General features: G+C 36.2%; 1 protein-coding gene across 1 annotated transcript in view; it reads left to right on the top strand.

The window, feature by feature from the left end:
* The window catches only part of TMCO1 (transmembrane and coiled-coil domains 1), a 57,154-nt gene that overhangs the window by 18,940 nt on the left and 11,990 nt on the right, over nt 1–26,224 (top strand). Inside the window, exons 4-6 of the mRNA XM_036869504.1 lie at nt 2,534–2,580; nt 3,931–3,998; nt 13,684–13,828. Coding sequence (XP_036725399.1) covers nt 2,534–2,580; nt 3,931–3,998; nt 13,684–13,828 — 260 coding nt within the window. The remainder of the gene's footprint in view (nt 1–2,533; nt 2,581–3,930; nt 3,999–13,683; nt 13,829–26,224) is intronic.

Genomic DNA, 26,224 nt, shown 5'->3' with positions numbered 1-26,224 from the left:
TTTTTTAGAATAGTATTGCTTAAGGAATCAAGATTGTCAAAAGGAGGTGACACAAGAGCTGAAGCTTAAAAGTTGAGTATAGGCTAGCCAGGAAAGGGTTTGGTGGGGTAGGATAAAACAGTCTAGGTGGAAGTAGGGTAGGCAACCATCCCTATTTGTCTAGTCCGAGGAGTTTGTTGGGATGTGAGATTTTCAGAGCTAAAACTGGAACAGTCTGGGGAAAACTGGGACGCTTGGTCACCCAAGGTAGAAGAGACTTTGTGAACAAACACACTGAATCAAGAGAAAAGCATCATATATACAGGAACTTAAAGTTGTTTGGTATTGTAAGAACATAAAAATGTATGGGAGCGGTTGGAAATGTGGCTGCAGAAGTAAGCAGGGGCCAGATGCAGGACTTGCAGGTGATAGTGAAACATGATCTTGGGACTTCCCTGGCAGTTCAGTAGTTAAGACTCCACGCTTCCACTGCAGGGGGTGCATTCGATCCCTCATTGGGGAACTAAGATCCCACGTGCCGTGTGGCGTGGCCAAAAAAAAAAAGAAACATGATCTTGGGATGAAAAGCCATGGAAGGATTTTAAGCTGAGGAGTATCATGATTTTGTTCAGTTTTGCCTTTTAAGTAGATCTGACTGCATTTATGTGGAAGATGGATTTGAGGGAACAAGTTTGGAGGCAGATCTGTTAGGAGACTTGAAAGTAATATAGGTTAAGAGATGTTAGAAATCCTAACTAAGGAAGTGATAGTAAGGAGGGGAAGAGGTGGATTTCATAAGTATTTATGAGGTATAATTAATAGGACTTGGTGTTTGATTGAAGATAGAGTAGGGAGTCAAGGATGTGCCAAGGTTTCTAGCATAGATGCTTTTCTATACCTTTCTTTTCATGTCTCAGTGGTAGTCCTTTTCCCTCTCTACTTGATTTTATGCCTGTTTACCTTCTAGTCATCCCAATCTTCAAACACCCAATTTTAAAAAGTCTTATTACATTGTAAGAGGGCTGCTCAGGTAGAAAAAGAGCTCTAGTCCCCGAGATACACCTTAGTTCCACCCCATTTTGTTCATTTTCTTCCATATATCTTCATAATCCCCACTTTCTCCTGCCTGTATCCTTTCCCCCCAGGGAGAACAAACTGGATAGGAACAATTTAAGACAAGGAAGCATATATTCATCTCACCGTACATTGTTTGGAAACTACACTCCAGTCTGCGGTTTCTGTAGGCCTTTTCTTCCTTCCTTTCCTTTAACTGCCTGCACTTGCAGCCCTCACACAAGTTTCATATATTCCAATTGTATATTTTTTATTTTAGAGGGTATTATATTTTAATTTCATAATCTTCCTGTGAGGGTGAGGATTTGTGTGTGTTTTGTTCATTCATTTATCCCTAGTGCTCAGAAAAGTGCTCGGCATTTAGTAGGTAATCAGTAAGTATTTGTTGAATAAATTGATCCTGGTGATAAAAATGCATAATCAAAGAAAGCAGTAGCATAGTATATATAGAGATCATTGGGTTGGGAGTTGGGAAACTTGGTTTCTCATCCTGGCTTTGGCATAAAATACCTGTGTGGTCTCTGAGAAGTCACTTCTCCTTTGCTGGGCCTCAATTTCTTCTTAAGTACAATAAAGTCCCTTACGTTGATGGAATACAGTAAATAAGGTCATTAATGTACAGCTGAGACTTCTTTAGCAGTTTAGGTTCTGTCTATATAACAATTTTCTTGAAATATATGTCAAATTTCCTAGCTTTCCAAGTGACTTAACTATGAAACTATGCTTATTTTTAGATTGATTTGACTGTAATATGAAAGAACCTGAATCTTAAATTCATCTTAATTGGCTTTTAATTTTTAGACTCCATGCTCTCATAAAGAAACTGAAAGAGGGGGAAAAAATCATAACAGATGGGGAATTAATACTTGAAACCTAAGTACAGTCATTATGGTTATACTTCCTTTTGATGTAAAGTAAGAGTATATCTTTTTTTTTTTTTTAATTTATTTTTGGCTTGTTGGGTCTTCGTTTCTGTGCAAGGGCTTTCTCTCGTTGTGGCAAGCGGGGGCCACTGTTCGTCGCGGTGCGCGGGCCTCTCACTATCGCGGCCGCTCTTGTTGCGGAGCACAGGCTCCAGACGCGCAGGCTCAGTAATTGCGGCTCACGGGCCCAGTTGCTCCGCGGCATGTGGGATCTTCCCAGACCAGGGCTCGAACCCGTGTCCCCTGCATTGGCAAGCAGATTCTCAACCACTGCGCCACCAGGGAAGCCCAAGAGTATATCTTAATGTACAGAGTTCAGACACTTAAAGTTTAAATTAAACTTTAAATATTTTTATTTATTTAATTTGAACTATTTTGGTGCCCTGCTGCATTTGAATTTTCTGTTAGTACAAAGTATACAGTATTCCATGTATTCAGCTTATCTTACTAAGTGATACTGAGACAGAAGTGCTATTATAGTCATCAGGCAGTGACAGTTTAACATCTGCTTTGCGCTCAGCGCTGTGTATATTAACCAGTTCATTAATTCTTTGCAGAGCGGCAAGAAGAGAAACTGAAGAATAATAACAGGGATCTATCAATGGTAAGAGTCCTAAATATAACTTCATGATAAACCACATGTTTTTCAGCAAAAGACCCTGATTTTCATCAAGTACACTGCACTTACCTTTTCAGAAATTTATAGTTATGCAGGGTATAAATAATATCATGGTTGTTCCTGGACCAAATAGAAGTGAAAATATGCTACTGGGCTGAAGCTTCATGTTAGTAATATGAATAGCTTTTTTTTAAGGCTCTCTCGAAGTCATAATTTGTCCCTTTCACACAGTTTTTATTAGCTTCCCCCTTATGTTTTCAAATGAAGTAGCTTATTTTCTTTTTCTTCCTCATGTTATTGCTGAATCTTTGGCTTTATGGTGACCTGGTAATCCCAAATAGGAGTTGGAGCATCATAGATGGCCTTTATTGTGGCTTTTATTCTTTAAGAGGCCTTTTGATCTGAGGGTCAGGCATATCATAAAGTGTAAGGAAAAGTGATTTTATTAGCCATTTACTCATTATTTATAAAGAGTAGAGTTCAAGCATGTCTTTCTGAGGTGCAGGTAGGCTAATTATATGGCTTGACTTATTTTTCTACTTAATTTCTGTATATTCAACACAGGACATCTAAACTGTGCAACAGTTGTCTTTTGCTTACCAAGAGACCTTTGCTATATTATTTTATCTTCTGTTTCTTGAAATTCTTATTAAGAAAGATCATAATTTAGAAGTGCATTTTTTTGAAAATAGCTTTCCTGTTGTCACAATTATTACATGTTCATGAGACCAAATTTGGAAACTGCAGAAAGAAGAGATAAAAATTGCTGATAAACTGTTAATCTTTATGATCTTCTATTTGATTATACTTTTATGGCACATGTAATCAAGAAAGAAGTTAGCTACAAGAAACAAAATGCTTAATAATGGCTTAAACATATAAAATTTTTTTCACTTGCTCAAGAGGTACAGAGGTTGGTAGTCCTGGGCTGCTGTGGCAGCACAGTAATGTCACTAAGGACTCAGGTTAACCTTCCTTAGCTTATGGTCATTTGGTTGTTTGATGGTGCTTTACTGTCAGGCATTATGTTCTTCATTCCAGGCAAGAAGTATGGGCAAAAGGCCTAAAGGGATGCTAGCCAAGTTTGTCCCTTTTAAAAGTTCTGGTTGGTACTTACATCTCATTGGCCAGAGTTGGGTCATATGGCCACCCCAATAGTATTCATCAGAAGCTGGCAAGGAGAAGAGGCCTTGGAGGTGGAGGGTGGGTTAGCCAATAAACAGCTTTTTGCCAAGGAGCATCTTTTAAAAATGACATGAAACCAAAACTTTTGGGGTGTGCTTTAGTGGTGCTTTTTCTCTAGTGTAAAATAACAATTGGTTGGTTTCCTTCCAGGTTCGAATGAAATCCATGTTTGCAATTGGCTTTTGTTTTACTGCCCTAATGGGAATGTTTAATTCTATGTGAGTAGCCTTTTATATGGTTTTATCTAAATATTGCTGTATGTGTGGGTATATGTGAACAATTAACTTTTTTGGTAATATTTTGATATTTCAAATTTACAGAAGAGTTACAAGAATAGTACATTGATTAACCAGATTCACAATTGTTAACATTTTGCCTCATTTGCTTTCCTTTTTTCTGTTTCTCCATATCATATATGTACTCATTCATACATTATTTGTATATTTTTCTGAATCATTCAAGAGTTTGTTGTAGGCTTCATGCCCCTTTACCCATAACTACTCAAGTGTGTATTTCCTAAGAACATGGACATTCTCTTACTTAACCTCAATCCAGTTATCAAAATCAAGGGAAATTTAATTTTGATGGAATACAATTATAACTTTTTCACCCTCTTAATATTGAGGATATCTTATGTGTAAGGCAAAGACTAAGGTTTTATGGGTCCTCTAAAAAGAATTTAATATGTCTCCTGGGTTTTTTAAGTTCCTTACTAACAAACTGCTTCAAAATGAAGGTAGTCGTACAGAGATGTTTTGACTCTTAAAATAGAGTCTTAACAACTATAATCTTGTTTACTGATAAGGTAGGTTACTATTGTCTAAACTAGCATATAGCAGGCCTGAGTAATTGTGGGACTGCTTTTGACAGAAGCTGGGAAAGTATCCAGAGATGACAAGCTGTCATTTATTACCTTTCAGAGCTCACCTGAACTACCACGCATTTTCCTCACTCACTCTTTTTCTTCCCTTTCTCCTACTCTTCCTCCCCTGCTTCATTTCTACCTGTCTGTCTCTTTCTCTCCTTGTACCCACCCCCCACCCCACCTCCATGTTCTTCTCTTCCCACCTGTCAAGGGCCTACTTTGTGCCAGGCATTGTGCTAGGTATCAGAATATAACAAATAAGGTGTGTTCCCTGCCCTCAGTAATATCAAAATTTTATGGAAAGAAAGGACAAACAAATCAATACATTGATGGATGTTACAATAGATGTATGTGTGTGTGAAATATAGTAGGGGGGAGAAAGGGAGTGGTTATTTTTACTTAGGTGAGGCACCAAAGGGGATGTCCAAAATGATTTTAATACAGAATTTCCACTTAACTAGTGATTACTAAAATCATAGACCTTTAGTGCTGAAAAGGACCTTTGGAAGGTTAAATAACTTGCCCAAGGTTTCTAGAAGTCTCATAATTTCTAACTTATAACTCTAAACTCAGTATTCTTTTTTCACTGCTATGCTTTCTCTCATTTCTTGGGTATATATCACCGTGGATTACCAGGCAAACCAAACACTGAAAGATTTTGTAGTTAACTAGTAAGCTTCATTGGTACAACTCAAATACTCAAATATTCTTTAATTTGTCACATTCTGGACAGTATAGAGCTAGCTAAGTACTCATCTATATTTTAAAAATTTGATGCTTAACGTCTTATTTTTCTCATACTTCTGATTTTTAAAATAATATTTTTATAGGTTAGTGGTGTGTGTGTGTATAGCTATTCTTATTGGTCTTGGCTTTATTGTGTGATACCTACAATAAATTTGAATCACTGCTTTGCTTGAAGTTCAGCATTTGATTTTATTCCTTAGTCTTATGTACAGGTGGGTTCTAACGAAATAGGCTGATTAAGAAAGAACTGTGGGGAATATAGCCAATATTTTATAATAACTCTAAATGGAGTATAATCTTTAAAAACTGCGAATCACTATGTTGTACACCGGAAACTTATGTAATATTGTAAATCACCTATACCTGAATTTTAAAAAAAAGAAAAGGAAGAAAGAATGGTGGCCATTTCTACCAGTGGTAATGCTGCCTTATATTCATGTGGTTCCCTTTCTTAATGTTATTTGTGAACATATCGTGGTATGAATGGCTGCTCTATGGGAGGGGCATCTGATTCAAATATATTTTTCTCACAATGCCATATTTTTCCCCTCAGGTGGAACCTTTTATTACATTTTTTTCTGTAATCATTGAAGTAATAAATTCTTACTGGAAAAATTCCAATAATATATAAATGTATAAAATATAAAGTAAAGATCACTCTGCCTTCCTCAAATGAGTGTGTGTCCTTTCAAGATCTGTACTTCTTCTCTCCGTATACAAACATTTAGATATTTGTATGTATTAATTTTTATACCCCAAAATGGTTGTTTTGTAACCTGCTATAGTTACCTGTGATAATTTTTTAAATACAGTATGTGTAACTCTTGCATAATCATTTTTAGAGGATTTTTATTATTTTTAATTTTTTTAAAATTTATTTTTTTATTTTTATTTTTTTTGGCTGCATTGGGTCTTCATTGCTGCACGCAGGCTAGGATTTTTAAAATTATTTATTTATTTGGTGGCACCAGGTCTTAGTTGTGGCTCGTGGGCTCCTTGGTTGTGGCATGCGAACTCTTAGTTGCAGCATGCATGTGGGATCTAGTTCCCTGACCAGGGATCAAACCCGGACCCCCTGCATTGGGAGGGCAGAGTCTTAACCACTGTGCCACCAAGGAAGTCCCATCTTGCATAATCATTTTTAATGTCTGTCAGTATTCCATTGAATGGATGTACCCTAACTTATATAATCTTCTATTAATCTTCACACAGAATTTTCACAGGTAGTATGTACACCAGTGTATACTTATTTTTTCCTCAGGCATATCCTAGCAGTATTGCTTAGGTGAAATTTTTTCTTTTTGGCCTTGCCGCACAGCATGCGGGATCTTAGTTTCCCTGACCAGGGATCGAACCCGCGACCCCGTGCGGTGGAAGCACGGAGTCTTAACCACTGGACTGCCAGGGAATTCCCCTAGAAAGGTTTTTATTAATTTATATTTTTTGATTATTGCCCTCAGTACTTGTGAGTGGTTCTTTCTTCATATATTTGTCATTACTGGGAATTATGTATCTGTTTAATATTTGCAAATCTAATAGCTAAACAATAATATTTCTTTTAAAATTTGCATTTCTTGTGAGATATAGCATCTTTTCATATACTTATTATGTTTATCTATTTCTAAATTTCTAGTTCATGTTCTTTCCCTTATTTTCTTTTTATAAGAATTTTTTATTTATTGAGACTATTAAGCTGTCTTTTTGAGATATATGGACAATGTTAATTTTTATGTCAAATCTGTTACTCTTTTCTGTTATATAAATAGTGCCTTTCTCATACCAGATTATATAAATTTTTTTCTACTTTTTATTTGTTATATTTAAATTTTGTTTCATCTGTAATTTTTTTTGGTGGTCAGTTTCCAACTTTACCAAGTACTTAGCTATTGTTAATACCAGGTAGGGAACAAATAATATATTTTCCCTGATGATTTGAAATGACTAGTTTATGATATATCAGGTAGCTTCCCAAAGCTTATGCAGTAGATCTTAACCAGGAATGTGCATCAGAACCAAAGTTTAAAAAGAAAAAGAATTTTCTTATACTAGTAATACACAAGTACTTCTAAAAAATTCAAACAGTATAGAGTAATGTAGAATAAAAAGTGAAAGTGAACCCAAATGAGTTGAAAACTTATGTCCACACAGAAAGCTGCACATAGATGTTTATTGCAGCTTGATAATTGCCAAAACTTGGAAGCAACCAAGATGTTCTTCAGTTGGTAAATGGGTAAACTGTAGAACATCCAGACAGTGGAATGTTATTCATTGCTAAAAAGAAATGGGCTATTGGCCATGCAAAGACATGGAGAAACCTTAAATGCATATTACTAAGTGAAAGAAATCAACCTGAAAAGGCTACTTACTATATGATTACAACTATATGACATTCTAGAAAGGGCAAAGCTCTGGAGACAGTAAAAAGGTCAGTGGTTGCCAGGGATTAGGTGTGAGGGAGGGATGAATAAGCAGAGCACAGAGGATTTTTTAGTGTAAAACTATTCTGTGTGACACTTAATGGTGATACATGTTGCTATACATTTATTAAAACCCAAGAGTGAACCCTAATGTAAACTGTGGACTTTGGGTGATAATGAGGTGCCATTGTAGGTTCATCAGTTGGCAATTATGAATAATGCTTCCATAAACATCTGTGTGCAGGTTTTTTTGTGAACATGTTTTCAGCTCCTTTGGATAGATACCAAGGAGCATGGTTGCCGAATGGTATTCATGTTTTTTTTCTGGTCTTTGTGCCCAGCCCAGAAATTTAAATATATATATATATATTTAAGTATATATATAAATATATATATACTTAAATATATATAAACATATATATTTAATCTATTTAAATATATACATATTTCTTATGTCTAGGACTGTGAACACCTAGAAGTTAAAGAATGTATCTCTATTTTTATAAGCTGGTATGTGAAATTAAAAGTCTAGTACATTTTTTTTTTTTTTTGGTGAGCGAATTCCAAGTTTTATTTCACATATATTGAAAAGCAGACGTTTCAGATCTGATGTTCAGAATATCCAGTCTATAGGATTCAATGCTATCTTCATATCCTCAGATAAAACGTCATTGTTCATGTGACATGACAGTCCAGACAATAGCTGGGATTGAAACCGAATGCACCCCTTTCTTTTTCTTTTCATTAAAAATATTAGCAAATAATAATTTAATCAAAATTTAATCATATTTGTATGTATGAATTTTAAATTTAAATGGGAAAAAAAGGAAAAAAAACATATAGAAAAAAAAAACCCCACCATCCCTCAGCAGTTCTAAACAAAATTAATGTGGGTGTCAATTATTACAGAGTCTAGTACATATTTTGATTGTATTGAACAATCACTATTCATTTTTCGTATAATTTCTCTTAGTTTCACCTTGATCATCTGTTTATTATGGAATGGAATACATTATCTCTAATATCTATTTTAGTCTTAAAATTGTTGATAGAAAAAAGCCTCAAGTTAGACTAAGATGGGAAGGACTTGAGCTCCCAGATTGCCAGAGTAGCAACAAGAGGCACCAAATTCAGCTATTTATTTGTCTTTGGCTTCTCTTCTGGATCATTTCCATAAAGCTGAAACATTAAATCTTAGAATTAGAAGTGATCTTCAAAGTCATTTAACACATTACTTCTGTGTCAATACGGAAATGCCTCCAATAATACCTCTAGCAGATAATTTTCCATTATTTTTAATCATTTTCAACGATGAGGAGCTTGATGGTTTCTGAGATAATATAATTTTACCGAGTAGTATTTAGAGTATGAAAGTGGTTCCTTTTACTGGACCAAAATATGCCTGCTTGTTCTTCTGCTCATGAGCAGTGGTCCTGCCCTCTGGAACTGCAGAGAGTAAGTTCACTTAAAGAAATAATCGACCTATTATAAGCTATTTCTCTCTTTGCACCTTTTTCTTTCTCTCCCTAACTCTTTTCATTATTAGGCTACACACCAGTAATGGTATCTATTCTTAGCTATTCCAATGGCAAGCCTCTAATCTCCTGGAAAAATTAATTTGAAGGGTTTTTTTCCTTCATATTTGTGGCTGGTTTAAGGTCTCATTCGTACTAAATGCTCAGTTTCACATAAATGAATAACTCACTTATAGGACATGAAAGGTTTTCTCTCTCCTTTTTCTTTTAAAGCTTTTTTCCAGCTTTATTGAGATATATAATGGCATATAATATAGAACATTGTGTATGTTTAAGGTGTACAGAGTGATAATTTGATACACATACATATTGCCAAATGATTACCACAGTAAGGTCAGTTAGCAAATCCTTCATCTCACATAAATATCATTTTGTTGTGGTGGCGGTGAGAACAATTAAGACTTACTCTCTTAGCTTTCAAGCATATAATATGGTATTAACTATAATTACTATGCTGTACATTAGAAGCCCAGAGCTTATTCATCTTAAAACTGGAAGTTTGTACCCTTTGACCAGCATCTCCCCATTTCCCTCAACCCCCGTCCTCTGGCAACCACCAATCTAATTCTCTGTTTCCATGAGTTCAGCTGTTTTAGATTCCACATATAAGTGATGTCATACAGTATTTGTCTTTCTCTGTCAGACTTGTATACAGTAGATATATCACATTTTCTTTATCCATTCATCTGTCGGTGGACACTTAGGTTGTTTCCATATCTTGGTTATTATGAATAATACTGCAATGACATGGGAGTACAGATCTCTTTGAGATAGTTTATTTCAATTCCTTTGGCTAAATAGCTAGAAATGGGATTTCTGGATCATATGGTAGTTCTACTTTTAATTTTTTGAGGAACATCCATATTGTTTTTCATAGTAGCTGTACCAATTTACATTCCCAGCAATAGTGCCCAGGGATTCCCTTTTCTCCACATCCTTGCCAGCATTTGTTATCTCTTGTCCTTTTGATAATAGTCATTCTAACAGGCATGAGGTGAAATCTCATTGTGGTTTTGATTTGCATTTCCCTGATGGTTAGTAATGTTGACCACCTTTTCATGTACTTCTTGGCCATTTGTATGTCTTGTTTGGAAAAATGTCTATTCAGATCCTCTGCCCACTTTTTAATTGGATTATTTGGGGGGCTGTTTTGCTATTGAGTTGTACGAATTCCTTATATATTTTGGATATTAACCCCTTATCGGATATATAGTCTGCAAATATTTTCTCCCATTTCATAGTTTGCCTTTTCATTTTGTTGTTTCTTTTGCTGTGCAGAAGCTTTTTAGTTTGATGTAGTCACATTTGTTGATTTTTGTTGCTTGTGCTTTTGGTGTCATATCCAAAAAAATCATTGCCAAGACCAATGTCAAGGAGCTTTTTCCCCTATGTTTTCTTCTATAAGTTTTACAGTTTCAGGTCTCATGTTTAAGTCCTTAATCCATTTTGAGTTAATTTTTGTGAGTAGTGTATGATAGGGGTCCAGTGTAATTCTTCTGCATGTGAATATCCAGTTTACCCAGCACCATTTATTGAAGAGACCATCCTTTTCCCCACTGAGCATTTCTGGCTCTTGTCAGATATTAGTTGACTGGGTTTATTTCTGGGCTCTCTATTCTATTCTATTGGTCTGCATGTCTATTTTTGTGCCAGTAATATATTGGTTTGATTACTATAGCTTTGTAACATAGTTAGAAATCAGGAAGTTTGATACCTCCAGCTTTCTCAAGATTGCTTTGCCTATTCAAGATCTTTTATGGTTCCATATGAGTTTTAGTATTGATGTTTCTATTTTTGTGAAAAGTAGAGTTTTGATTAGAGATTGTATTGGATCTAGAGATGACTTTGTTGTTGTTGTTTTTAATAAATCTATTTATTTTATTTATTTATTTTTGGCTGCCTTGGGTCTTCCTGTGCACGGGCTTCCTCTAGTTGCAAGGAGCGGGGGCTGCTCTTCATTGTGATGCGCAGGCTTCTCATTGTGGTGGCTTCTCTTGTTGTGGAGCACGGGCTCTAGGATGCGGGCTTCAGTAATTGTGACATGCAGGCTCAGTAGTTGTGGCTCGTGGGCTCTAGAGCGCAGGCTCAGTAGTTGTGGCACATGGGCTTAGTTGCTCCACGGCATGTGGGATCTTCCCGGACCAGGGCTTGTACCTGTGTCCCCTGCATTGGCAGGTGGATTCTTAACCATTGTGCCACCAGGGAAGCCCTGTAGATGACTGTGGATAGTATGGACATTTTAACAATATTAACTCTTCCAGTCTATGAACATAGATATCTTTCCATATATTTGTGTCTTCTTCAGTTTCTTTATCAATGTCTTATAGTTTTCAGTGTATATATCTTTCACCTCCTTGATTAAATTTATTCCTAAGTATTTTATTGTTTTTGATGCTATTGTAGATGGGATTGTTTTATTTATTTTTTCATATAGTTCATTGTTGGTATATAGAAATGCAACTGATTTTTGTATGTTGATTTCCATCCCAAAACTTTACTGAATTCATTTATTAGTTGTAAAAGATTTTCTTTTTGGCTACAATTTCAAGTCAAAAATGTCAAGGAATAAAATTACTATATAAGATGAATTTGTTGGGTGTGTATGTTAGCAATAAGAGGGCTAAACATTTCGGGCTATATTTATTCCAGCCCTACTCCTCACAGTTTAACTCTACAGATGGAGAGTAGAGTGGCGTATGTAGAACAGTATACTGCATACAGCATATAACCAGGAAATATTGGAACAACTGTGTATAATACTTCCTGTGAGTGAATGGGAATATCTCCTCCTGGAAAAGTTATTACAATACTTTGTTTTGCTTTTGTGAGGTTAGTAGATAAGAATAACTACTTCAAGCAGATCTTTAAATATTTTCGTCATATCCAAGTAACAGTTCATGATTGAGCCCTTACCCTGTGCAAACTATATACTAGGAAAGCAGTTGGAAATAGTAAGTGGACAATCATACATATGTATAGAATATGTCAAATTCATTCTATTTATATTCTTTGGAGTTCAGCTGTATAAGAAGATCTTTATAACCACAATAGTTAATATGGATATTTAGGGATTTTTTTCCCCAATGAAAAAGATGGTAATGCTACCTCTCTTTTCCCTCTCCCTCTATAGAAACATTCTAAATACCAAATGTTTTTCTAAGAGGGAATGTTCTAGATATTTTAACTGGAGTTAAAGACTTTATTTGGATAATGTAACTGATGCTGTCATATATTTTTCTAATATTATGAAGTATCACTATCCTTAATCACATTAATTTATAATTCTCAATATTGTCTGACTGTACAGCTTATTCATAGAAAAGTATAAAAGAAGTTTATATCCCCAGCACCTCAAAATAAACACTGATACATATTTTCTTCTAGTTTTTTCTAAGATTTTCTCTTTTCAGAACATTCTTCTTTCCTATTTTAGAAAAAGTAAAAGGAATTACTTTCAAACATTAGAAGTATGTTAAAAGTTATCTCAGAGTATTATGTATGCCATTTTTCATTCACCGCTATGTATATTCCATGAATTTCTCTCCAGAAGTGTTTATCCTGTTTAATGTGTATATACTGGGAATCTTTGAGTCTTGGAAAAGAGGGTTCTTAAAATCTTATTGGTGTCATGGTTTAGAACAGTGGTTCTCAAAGTGTGGTCTGGGGATCCCTGGAGGTCTGTGAGACTTTTAGGAGGTCCTTGAGGTAAAAATTATTGTTGTAATAATTCTAAGATGTTATTTGCCTTCTTCACTCTCCTTCTCTCATGAATGTACAGTGGAATTTTCCAGAGGCTTCATAGGGTGTGTAATATTGCGACAGCCTGAGTAATGAAGCAGCTATGAGAATCCAACATTTTTCTATTAAGTAAAACATTAAAGAGATTGGGGGAAAAAAAGCCTTTCTTCTCACTAAATTCTTTTTCTTTATGGAAAATATATTTTCCATAAAAATACTTGTGTTAACATACTGAATATTGCTACCTTTTAAATGATTTGATAAATGGTTTAAAATTTCTGTTTTAATTTATAAAACAGTAATATTGATAGATATAACCTCTAAGTAAAACCTCTTTAGGGTCCTCAATAAGTTTTCAGAGTGTTAAAGGATCCTGGTACTGAAAAAATTAAGAATCACTAGTTTAGAAAAAGATTGATGGGAAAAATCTAGGTCCTTCCTTACATCCTTATACTTCAAGTCTCTTTTTAGAATATCATCCTTTCTTTATTTTTTAGAGATCAAGGGACTTAGAGTTCTATTTTTGTCCCAGATTCTTCTCTGGAACTAAGAGCCTTGTCTGTCTTCCAAAAATAACAGTTCTTTGTCTTTTCCTTTTTAGATTTGATGGTAGAGTGGTGGCAAAGCTCCCTTTCACCCCCCTTTCCTACATCCAAGGACTGTCTCATCGAAATCTGCTGGGGGATGATACCACAGACTGTTCCTTCATCTTCCTGTATATTCTCTGTACCATGTCAATTCGACAGGTAAGTGACAACATCCACTATTTAATATGTATATCCTTCCTTGCTGTCACACCCTAAATTAGTGTCTACTTCTGTAATACTGGAAGTGTCTACCTTTTGCTACTGAGATCTCTCAGTTGCTTGTTTTAGAATTCCAGAGTATCATCTAAAACTGTTTTAAATGTGTGTGGGTCTAGATTACTGATCCTTAGGGATGGGAAGTAGCCATAAAATCAAAAATGGTTTCCACATCCCATTTTTAGAGCTCTCAAGTTTCTTCTTTATTGCAACTATCTAAAGGTAGAAGAGTAAAGAGTGGGTTTTGTCTTCCCACTATCATTTCTTCTTTATTATACACCAGTGCCTTTTGGCACTTCAGAAACACAGATAAACATAATAATTTGGGAACTTTAAGTTAGTCACAGTTGAGATAAAGTCTGGGTTGTAGAATTTACATTCAAGCAACATGATGGTCAGACATTCATAGTGAAAAAGAGTGAGATACATATAAGGTTGTGAGAGCCTGGAAGAGAGACACAACATTCAATTAGTGGCAGACGATTCAGGCAGAAAGGTTGAAAGAATGAAGTGGCTTTTGAGATGGGACTTTAAACAGTGAGTTGTTTTTCTTCTTTTTCTTCCTCTGAATATTGTCTGTGGCAGCAGGTTTTTTTTTTTTTTCTTTAAACATCTTTATTGAAGTATAATTGCCTTACAATAGTGTGTTAGCTTCTGCTTTATAACAAAGTGAATCAGTTATACATATACAATAGGTTCCCATTTCTCTTCCCTCTTGCATCTCCCTCCCTCCCACCCTCCCCATCCCACCCCTCTAGGTGGTCACAAAGCACCGAGCTGATCTCCCTGTGCTATGCGGCTGCTTCCCACTAGCTATCTATTTTACATTTGGTAGTGTATATATGTCCATGACACTCTCTTACCCTGTCCCATCTCACCCCACCCCCTCCCCATATCCTCAAGTCCATTCTCTAGTAGGTCTGTGTCTTTATTCCCGTCTTGCCACTAGGTTCTTCATGGCCTTTTTTTTTTTTTTTTTTTTTTCCTTAGATTCCGTATATATGTGTTAGCATACTGTATTTGTTTTTCTCTTTCTGACTTACTTCACTCTGTATGACAGACTCTAACTCCATCCACCTCATTACAAATACCTCCATTTCATTTCTTTTTATGGCTGAGTAATATTCCATTGTATATATGTGCCACATCTTCTTTATCCATTCATCTGTCGATGGACATTTAGGTTGCTTCCAGGTCCTGGCTATTGTAAATAGAGCTGCAATGAACATTGTGGTACATGACACTTTTTGACCTATGGTTTTCTCAGGGTATATACCCAGTAGTGGGATTGCTGGGTCGTATGGTAGTTCTATTTGTAGTTTTTTAAGGAACCTCCATACTGTTCTCCATAGTGGCTGTATCAATTTACATTCCCACCAACAGTGCAAGAGTGTTCCCTTTCCTCCACACCCTCTCCAGCATTTATTGTTTCTAGATTTTTTGATGATGGCCATTCTGACCGGTGTGAGATGATATCTCATTGTAGTTTTGATTTGCATTTCTCTAATGATTAATGATGTTGAGCATTCTTTCATGTGTCTGTAGGCCATCTGTATATCTTCTTTGGAGAAATGTCTATTTAGGTCTTCTGCCCATTTTTGGATTGGGTTCTTCGTTTTTTTGTTATTGAGCTGCATGAGCTGCTTGTAAATCTTGGAGATTAATCCTTTGTCAGTTGCTTCATTTGCCAATATTTTCTCCCATTCTGATGGTTGTCTTTTGGTCTTGTTTATGGTTTCCTTTGCTGTGCAAAAGCTTTTAAGTTTCATTAGGTCCCATTTGTTTATTTGTGTTCTTATTTCCATTTCTCTGGGAGCTGGGTCAAAAAGAATCTTGCTGTGATGTATGTCATAGAGTGTTCTGCCTATGTTTTCCTCTAAGAGTTTGATAGTGTCTGGCCTTACACTTAGGTCTTTAATCCATTTGGAGTTTATTTTTGTGCATGGTGTCAGGGAGTGTTCTAATTTCATACTTTTACATGTAGCTGTCCAATTTTCCCAGCACCACTTATTGAAGAGGCTGTCTTTTCTCCACTGTATATGCTTGCCTCCTTTATCAAAGATAAGGTGACCATATGTGTGTGTGTTTATCTCTGGGCTTTCTATCCTGTTCCATTGATCTATATTTCTGTTTTTGTGCCAGTACCAAACTGTCTTGATTACTGAAGCTTTGTAGTATAGTCTGAAGTCAGGGAGCCTGATTCCCCCAGCTCCATTTTTCGTTCTCAAGATTGCTTTGGCTATTCGGGGTCTTTTGTGTTTCCATACAAATTGTGAAATTTTTTGTTCTAGTTCTGTGAAAAATGCCAGTGGTAGTTTGATAGGGATTGCATTGAATCTGTAGATTGCTTTGGGTAGTAGAGTCATTTTCACAATGTTGATTCTTCCAATCCAGGAACATGGTATATCTCTCCATCTATTTGTATCGTCTTTAATTTCTTTCATCAGTGTCTTATAATTTTCTGCATACAGGTCTTTTGTCTCCTTAGGTAGGTTTATTCCTAGATATCTTATTCTTTTTGTTGCAATGGTAAACGGGAGTGTTTTCTTAATTTCACTTTCAGATTTTTCGTCATTAGTGTATAGAAATGCAAGCGATTTCTGTGCATTAATTTTGTATCCTGGCAGCAGGTTTTTTGATTTGTCTGGCATGTGGGAATCAATAGGAAACGGAATTATAATTTGAAGCTCACAAAGATCTTCATGATCTTACCACTTAATACTTTCCTTACCTCATCTCTCACCTCATCCAACACTCCAGCCATTCTGACTTGCCTGACAGTTTCCATGTTCCACTTACCCAGACTCACTTTTTGTGAATGCTCTTCCTTCTATCTGGATGTCTCCCACCTTCTTCTGTTGCATATTGAATGCAACCAAGTTTCCAGGCTTCCTGGAATCATTTTCTGACACTTGCTGCATTCTGAAGGGTAGATATGTGACCAGATGCAGAAATCTCAGAAGATTATCACAGTAGTCTAGCAAAAAATCACTATGTTCTAAACTGTTACAGTGATGGGAGGGTTGAAAAGGAGGGGACAAAGTTGAAAAATATATAGAGGTAAACTAGCAGAACTTAGAGATTGATTTAATGTGAGAAAGGAGAAACTAAGGTGACTTCAACATTATGGCTTTGGTGACCAAATGGAGGATGGGAATAGAAGAAAGGGAAGTAGGTTGGTTAGAAAACATGCTGTTTGAGGTGTTTGTGAGGCACTTAAGTGGGTATGTCCACCAGGAAGTTATATTCTTGTGTAGCCGAGGTGTATACTATATCTTTTGGCATGCTTTAGCATTTTGACTTATCCAAGGTGAAAGCCAAGACAGTGACAACATGGATCTCTTTGTTGGTTTAACAGAGGTCATCAGTAACTAGAATATTGCTCTTAAATTTGATTATTTAAGTATGAAATATTAAAATTATGGCTAGGGTCAAAATATTAATAAAAACAATGATGTATACATGCTACTTTAAGCAACAAAGAACAATTCTATTTTAATTACATGCAGATGTTACTACTTTATTTGTGATGGCTCACAACAGTTTTGTATTTTGTTTTTGGGGTTTTTTTTTTTTTTTGGCCACGCCTCGCGGCTTTGCAGGATCTCAGTTCTCTGACCAGGGATTGAACCTGGGTCACGGCAGTGAAAACCTGGAATCCTAACCACTAGGCCACCAGGGAACTCCCTCACAGTAGTTATTTTATATGCACCATTTGCACTGCTACCTGGACATTGTTACCTAGAAATCACCATCTGAACTGTAGAGTTTTTTTTTAATGAAATAAATGTTAAGAACGATCATTGAGAAAGTTCAGCTCAAGCTGGTCTTTAAACTCCTTTCAGTTATTTCAGAAAGTCTGGTGAGGTGTATATGTAGCAATTAATTTTATCAGGAATGCCATGGTCATTTACCATGGTGGTCAGCAAACAGAAGAAGTTAGGGGTCCCCAACACCCGGGCTGCGGACTGGTACGACATGTTAGGAACTGGGCCGCACAGCAGGAAGTGAGCTGCGGGCAAGTGAGCGAAGCTTCATCTGCTGCTCCCATTGCTCACATTACTGCTTGAACCATCTCCCTGCTGCCCGTCCATGGAAAAAATTGTCTTCCATGAAACCAGTCCTTGGTGCCAAAAAGTTTGGGGACTGCTGGTCTAGATGATAAATATTTTTGTATTTACTTTTCAGACCATACAGTCTCTGTCACAACAACTTAACTCTGCCATTATAGTATGAAAACAGTCCTAGACAATATGTAAATGAATGAGTGTGGCTGTGTTCCATCAAAACTTTATTTATAAAAACAGGGGCTTCCCTGGTGGCGCAGTGGTTAGGAATCCGCCTGCCAGTGCAGGGGACATGGGTTTGAGCCCTGGTCCAGGAAGATCCCACATGCCACAGAGCAACTAGGCCCGTGAGCCACAACTACTGAGCCTGTGCTCTAGAGCTTGCGAGCCACCACTACTGAAGCCCACTTGCCACAACTACTGAAGCCCATGCACCTAGAGCCCATGCTCCGCAAGAAGAGAAGCCACTGCAGTGAGAAACCCGCGCGCCACAACGAAGAGTAGCCCCCGCTAGCTGCAACTAGAGAAAACCCGTGCGCAGCAATGAAGACCTAATGCAGCCATTAATTAATTAATTAATTTATAAAAACCAGGCAGTAGACCAGCCATGCTAACTCCTGAGAATACAAAAAATAGGTGAAAGGTGATGGGTGGGGAGAGAAGGGGCAGCAAAAAAAACCAAAAAAATTCAGTGTATTTGTTTTCAGCCAAGGAAGATATATATTCATACTTTTAATTTCCACTTGTCCGATCCTATGCACTGATATTAATAAGAGAAAAGTATATAGAGCTCTAGTATAAGTATTCTGAGATATTAAAAATCTTTGAAAAATCACCTAAATGGCCTACTTTTATCATTTTTATTAGCTGCCAATAGTTTCTGTATTCTGTTCCCCATTGGTTGTTAGTATGTATACTAACAGGAGGATTATGAACTTATATCCAGTCTGAAATACTTCAGCATTTGAAGTGTTACTATGGAATATATGCTTCTTTCTTTGAATTAAAATTCCTTTCTCTTATTCCCTTTCTCTTTCTAAGTTTTGTTTTGTTGTTTTATTTGTTTTTTAAGATCTTAGGTTGCATAATAGTTGACTCTGTTGATGCATGTGAAATGAGCCGTCATAAAATATGAGGCTTTCAGATTAGAGACTGTATTATGATTCCCTCAATGAAGCCATTCTTTTTTTTTAATTAATTAATTAATTTATGTATATATATTAAAAAAATTTTTTTTTGGCTGTGTTGGGTCTTTGTTGCTGCACATGGGCTTTCTCTAGTTGCAGCGAGCGGGGACTACTCTTCATTGTGGTATGCGGGCTTCTAGTGATTTCTTAATTTCCTGTATATACCTTAAAGCATAGTGTGCACCTAAAAGGCATATGTGAAACAAACAGTAGATACTACACCCAAATATAAACTTATAAACTTGGAAAATTGGGGTTATACCACTTTTTACTCCCTAGAACAATGTAGGAAAATTCATGTTGCCCCCAACCTCCAGTAGAAATTGTCAAACTTTTGGGTTTTTACCAATCTAATAGATAAGAATTGCTCTCTCATTGTAGTTTTAATTTGCTCATTTGGATTGGATTCATCTCTATTTGTCTAAGAGCTATTCATGTATATTTTTTCTTTCTTTGGTAGGCGAGACACTGTGTATGCTTTTTGCCTATTTCGCTATTGTGTTGTTGGTCTTTTTCTTAATTTTTAGCTCTTAGGGAGATTAGCTCTCTCTGTGATCTAAGTTACTAATAATTTTTACAAATTGTCATTCATGTTTGTTTTACTTAGTATGGTTTTTGCCATGCAAAATTTTGTTTGCTGGAGGTTTTTTGTTGTTTTTTTTTTGTTTTGTTTTTTCCTTTTTTGGTTTACTAGTCTTTAACTAAAGTTATAAAGAAATTCATCCTTGTTTTCTTCTAGTACATTTTGGTTTCATTCTTTATATTTAAATCATGGTTCGATGCATTTGGAGTTGACACTAGTGTACCTTATTTATTCTTTGCTCTTGTACTTTGCCAACTATTATGTGATTTTTATGAGGGAAAACATGGATTCATTTGAGATCAAAGGTTGCCTATCCCTTGTTTTCAAAGACTGAGAAGCCAGGGGGTCAAAAGAATGCAGTAAGGTTAATGATTATTCTTGAATCTAGTGTGTATTTGAATAGGACGAAGCCCTGTCAGCAGCCTACTATTAATATTTTCTCTGGAGTGCCTGGCTAAATTCCTCTTTGAAATTTGTAAGTCTGTTCAGATCCCAGTGCAAGTGTTTGGCTGGGGACACTCCTCCTTTCTTCACACCTTGTGTAGATAATCAGGTCTTTTGGAATGCGCAGGTGTCATAGGGTGGGCTAAGCATTGTGATCTGAACCCCTAGAGTAAAAGAATATGGAGGAGTGGGTCAAAATATACGTGTCATACCTATAGAGTCTCAAGGTTTAAACTTGTCAGTGTGACTGCCCCTGGTAGCAATTTTCCTGAGGAATCCTCAAGGCAATGCTGTCTTATGTCCAGAAGCTACTTTCTGGTTTCCTATATTCAGTAATTCCAGTGCTTTTAATCTTTCTTGTTTATTGTGGTAAAATAGACATAACATAAAATATGCTGCTTTAACCATTTTTAACTGTACAATGCTGTGACATTAAGTACATTGTACGTTGTCATATGACCATCACCACTATCCATCTCTAGAACTTTTTCATCTTCCCAAACCGAAAATCTCTGCCCATTAAACACTAAATCTCCATTACCCTCTCCCCTCAGTCCCTGGCAACAACCATTCTACTTTCTGTCTCTGTGAATTTGGCTGTTCATATTTGTGAATTTGACCTCATATAAGTAGAATCATACTTATGTCCTTTTGTAACTGGCGTGTTTTAAAGGTTCATCCATGTTATAGCATGTGTCAGAATTTTTCCTTTTTAAGGGTGAATAGACATTCCATTGTATGTATATACCACATTTTGTTTATTCATCTGTCAAAGGACATTGGATTGCTTCTACCTTTTGGCTGTTGTGAGTAATGCTGCTGTGAACACGGGTGTATAAATGTCTGAATTCCTGTTTTCCCTTCTTTTTGCATATATACCCAGAAGTAGAATTGCTGATCATACTGCAATTCTATGTTTAATTTTTTGAGGAATCAACATACTGTTTTCCATAACTACTCATCATTTTACCCAGTACTGTTATCTTAAGGCTTCAGTTTGCCACCAGTTTGAGACCATTTTTAAAAGAATACAAGTAATTTCTCATGCTTTTGTTTCAGTGAGTGAAAACCATAATTTCATTCACTCAGGGTTAATGTTTATGCTGAACGTGTAAAAACAAAATGTATTTTATTCGTTACCTCCAGCAATGGTGGGGTGGCCTTGCTTGTTTTAATGGGGAAGTCTTCTTGTAGTAAATTAGAATATAGCATCTAGGGGAATGAGAAACATTTCTGTTATTCATGTCCTTAAACTATCAACAGTTTAATTGCTGAAGTGAGTGGATAGTTCTATCACCAGGTTTCTGGAATTTGTTTTAAACATCTTATATTTGTGAAAGATTATGATATTTACATATGTCAGTTAATAACGTCTCTACAGCATTAACCAGAATCCACTTCCTTTACTGAGAGTGATAGTGTGATTAAATCAACTAGCTCCAGTCCCTTCGTGACAATACCCCAAGGGTAGGAGTGTGCTAACTGGTTTTAAAAAAAGTGTCACCTTAAGAACAACTGCTAAAAAAAAAAAGAAAACTGCTAACTTTCTATATCATGCCCCCTTATTATGATGGAGGTATAATATTAGGTTGAATTAAGGGTATCTGTCTGCTTCAGTAATTTTTTCCCCTATCTATAAGAGAACTTACTATCACATTAATAATAATCCCTTGATAGAGTCCTCTGTTCATTTATTCATTCAACAAAATTGAACACATATGTGTATCAGGCTCTGTGCTGGGTGCTTAGTATACAGTTATATAAAAAAAAAAAACTGACGTATGATTATGGTCCTTGCCCTCATGGAACTTATGTTTCTTTTCAAATAAAAAGGTTAATTTTCCCCACCTGCAACTTCACTTCTAAAGAAATCATTATCAAATATGAGGGTATAGAAGTACATTTAAAATTATTTCTGTTATACCAATCAGAGTGGAGGCAGATTAAACAAAGATTAAATTTTAAACCTAAACTAAGGCAATTTTATGACATTACTAATTCACGTAAGTATTTGTGAGTCTGGTTTTTATCTATTACTTATTTTTTTCATGTTCTAGTATGTTAGTGATTATATGATACACCATCAACTTAAAGAGTTTTCAAGGAGGCACTTCCCTGGTGGCGCATTGGTTAAGAATCCACCTGCCAATGCAGGGGACATGGGTTCGAGCCCTGGTCCGGGAAGATCCCACATGCTGCGGAGCAACTAAGGCCGTGCACCACAACTACTGAGCCTGCGCTCTAGAGCCCGTAAGCCACAACCACTGAGCCCTTGTGCCACAACTACTGAAGCCTGTGCTCCTAGAGCCCGTGCTCCGCAACAAAGAAGCCACCGCAATGAGAAGCCCACGCACGGCAAGGAAGAGGAGCCCCTACTCACCGCAAGAGAAAGCCCGCGTACAGCAACGAAGACCCAACGCAGCCAAAAATAAATAAATAAAGTTATAAAAAAAATAACAAAGAGTTTTCAAGTAAAAGCAGAAATAATACTTACCGATAATAGATTTTAAGACACATTCTTACTTCAGAAACTTTAAAATGGTGGGGAGAGAGGAGGAATGCATTATAAGGTTGAGGAAGTGTAGTATTTGGAGGTAAAACACTAAGGTTTGATTCTTGTTGACACTTACTGGCCAAGTGTCCTTGGGAAACTCTCTGAGTCTCAATTTTTACAAAGGTGAAATGGGGTTTGGTGTACAACCTCACCATGTTATGATAATCAGATGACAATGATATAGAAGGTTAGCAGTTTTTCTTAAGGTGATAGTTTTTTTAAAAACCAGTGAAAAAATAAGTATTTAAATTTTTAAAATTAGTATTTGTTTCCCAGCCCTAGATAGGACCGGTTCTTTTCACAGATTAAAACATGGTGATATGTCATATTAACTGAAAAGAAATCTAATTACCTTTCCTAATTTTATCTTTCTCCTTTTGTTTACTTGCTTAATGTGTAGTGATTAGCGATTAGCTGCCTTGACCTTCACATCACTGTTTCCTTTGTCTGACTTTGTAGCAGCGGAAATGGTAGGTCTGCCAGCTTTTATCAGAGGTGATAAGTTAGTCCAGGGCAGTGATGAAATTTAAGAATAAAGGGAAATTTTCTTAACTCCTAAAATTAAGGTACTTGCTTTTTTTTTTTTTCTTTCCTTTTCTTATTATGAGTCAGTAGTGGGTTGAGTAAATGGTGATCTCCTCTACAGAAGGTGCTCTAAATCTTAGTGAAAATACACACAAACTTACCTGGTGAACAGCTAAGGGAAAAGTGGTCTATTCTTATAAATTTATATGACAGTAAAAGCTATGAACAGAATTCTCTTTTCTTTGCAGGCAAAGAGGGTTAGTGGTTCTGAGGAAAAGTACAAGAAAGAGTTTCTTTTTTTTTTTTGTCACTCACATCTTAATATATAACTTTAATGGATGTATGACTGTAATCTGAAGAAGTATCAGTGAGAATTTGTCATTGTCTCCTTCAACAGACATATGTGCTCAGGACAGTGATAAAAATAAGTAAATTTTATTTTTTCTCTCACTTTTGGCTTTCCTAGGGCAAAGAATTTTGATATGGCTTGTAAAAATAGGTTCTAATTATGTCATGTCAGTATATCTTAAAGTCATCAGAATGATAGGACAAGATAGATGCCTGCCATCTCTTGTACCTCATCATTAATTTATGTCACTTTATTTAAGGATTATAACTTAAGTCATTAATTTCAGTATAGCTTATCTATAAGCAAGGCATTTTCATTTGTAATATTTAACTTCAAATCAGAGAATGCATGTGATTCAGAACAGATTATTCAGGCATCATCTTAATCTGATCCCTTTGAATTGTTTCAGTGCATGAGTTCAAGGCTTTATTTAGAATATTCCTGTCCTTGCAAAAGAATGATTCAAGTCCTTATACTATGCCAGGAATTCTTCTTTGATGCTGAGAATGCAAGAGCAAGAAGTGATTGTCTCTACCCTTGTGGAACTCACAGTCTATGTGGGAAGACAGACCCATAAGTAATAGGAGAGTGTGATTGATGCCCTTTGTGTGTGTGTGCATGTACAAATACGGTATAGGAGGGGAAAAAAAGTGCTATGGAAGTGAAATGGCTGCAGGGATTATTTCTATGAAACAAAGATTTTATACAAGAGGGCCATTTAAGTTGTATCTTGAAGGATGAGTAGGGGTTTTCCAATCTTATCAGAATATTCTTGGCATGGTATGAGTAAAAACATGGAGGCTTGAAAGTGTGTAGCGGATATAGAGACCACTGAGTCCAGAGTTCTTGGTGGGATATAATAGGAGATGAAGCATGTCACTGCTTGTACTGATTTCTGTCTGTTTCTTTCTTTCTTTTTCTTTTCTTTTTTTTTTTAAATGGAAATGTGGGAGTTGTTGCACAGAAGTGGTATTTATTTATTTATTTATTTATTATTTTTGGCTGTGTTGGGTCTTCGTTTCTGTGCGAGGGCTTTCTCTAGTTGTGGCAAGTGGGGGCCACTCTTCATCACGGTGCGCGGGCCTCTCACTATCGCGGCCTCTCTTGCTGCGGAGCACAGGCTTCAGACGCGCACGCTCAGTAGTCATGGCTCACGGGCCCAGTTGCCCCACGGCATGTGGGATCTTCCCAGACCAGGGCTCGAACCCGTGTCCCCTGCATTAGCAAGCAGATTCTCAACCACTGCGCCACCAGGGAAGCCCTGTTTCTTTCTTTATATGTGTTTCTTATAGTGCAAATCTACTAGTGACAAATTCTCTTAATCTTCATTTATCCAAAAATATTTATTTTATCTTTATTCTTGAAGAATATTTTCATGGGATACAGAATTCTGGGTTGACTGTGTTTGTTTTAATCCTTTAGCATTTTAAAATGTCTTTCCACTATCTTCTGGCCTCCATTGTTTTTGATGAGCAGTCCTTTATATCTTTGTATCTCTACAGATAATGTGTCACTTTTCTCTGGCTGCTTTCAATTTTTTTTTAAGTTTGGTTTTCAGCAATTTGACTATGATGTGCCTAGGGCATTTAAAAAAAATTATCCTGCTAGAGTTTATGGTTTTATAAAATCTGGGAAAATTTCAGCAATTATTTTTTCAAATATTTTTTTCTGCCCCATTCTTTCTTGTGTGATTCCGTTTACATATACATTAATCCTCTGGTGCAGATTTGATGGCTCATCCTCCTTTCAAAATTTTGGTATTTTCCAATAGGACACTAGTCTGTTCAATTTTTTAAAAGTCTATTTCTCTCTGTTCTTTAGATAGGATAATTTCTAGTAATCTGTCTTCAAGTTCATGACTCCTCTTTCATCTGAGTTAACCCTAAGCTCATCTAATGATTTTAAAATTTTGATACTGTATTTTTTAGTTCCAGAATTTCCATTTGGTTCTTTTTGGCTTTTCTCTTTCCCTGCTGAGATTTCCTATTTGTTCATTTATTACGAACATATTTTCTTTTATGTCCTTAGGCATAGTTAAGCTGTTTTAAAAACCCTATCTACTAATTCCAACATTTGGATCATCTCAAGATTGAGCTCTATCTGTTGCCTGTTTTCTTTAGTATGGGTCAAGTTTTCCTATTTCTTTGTATGTCTAGTAATTTTAGACTGTATCTTGGGCATTGTGAATGATAGGCTATAGAGATTCTAGATTCTGTTATTCTTAAAAGAGTGGGAGGTTTGTTTGTTTGTTTGTTTAAGTGGGCAATTAAGTTGGCACTCAAACTCCAAAGTCTGTCTCCTTTGTGGTAGGCAGCACCTGAGATCTTAGTTATTTTAGTCTTAGCTCGGCTGCTTGAAGACAGTCTCATGCGTGAATGGTTTAAGAGTCAGCCAGAGATATGGGCAGAGTTTAGATGTAAAATTTTGAACTCTCCTTTTAGCTATTTTCCAAGATTTTTTCCCCTCAACTTTCAGTTGCTATGGTTGCCCTAAACTCTGTCCTTTGATCCTTCAAACCAGTAAGACTACAATTTCATTCTGAGTTATAGATACCCCACATGGTGCCAGCTGGGTTCTACTATCCATTTTGAGATTTTTAAAAGGATAAAACATCTTGTCTTCTTACACAA

The sequence above is a fragment of the Balaenoptera musculus genome, chromosome 1 (genome assembly GCF_009873245.2).
Source record: "Balaenoptera musculus isolate JJ_BM4_2016_0621 chromosome 1, mBalMus1.pri.v3, whole genome shotgun sequence".
NCBI classification, from domain to species: Eukaryota; Metazoa; Chordata; class Mammalia; order Artiodactyla; family Balaenopteridae; genus Balaenoptera; species Balaenoptera musculus.
This window is presented reverse-complemented; position numbering and strand designations above follow the sequence as displayed.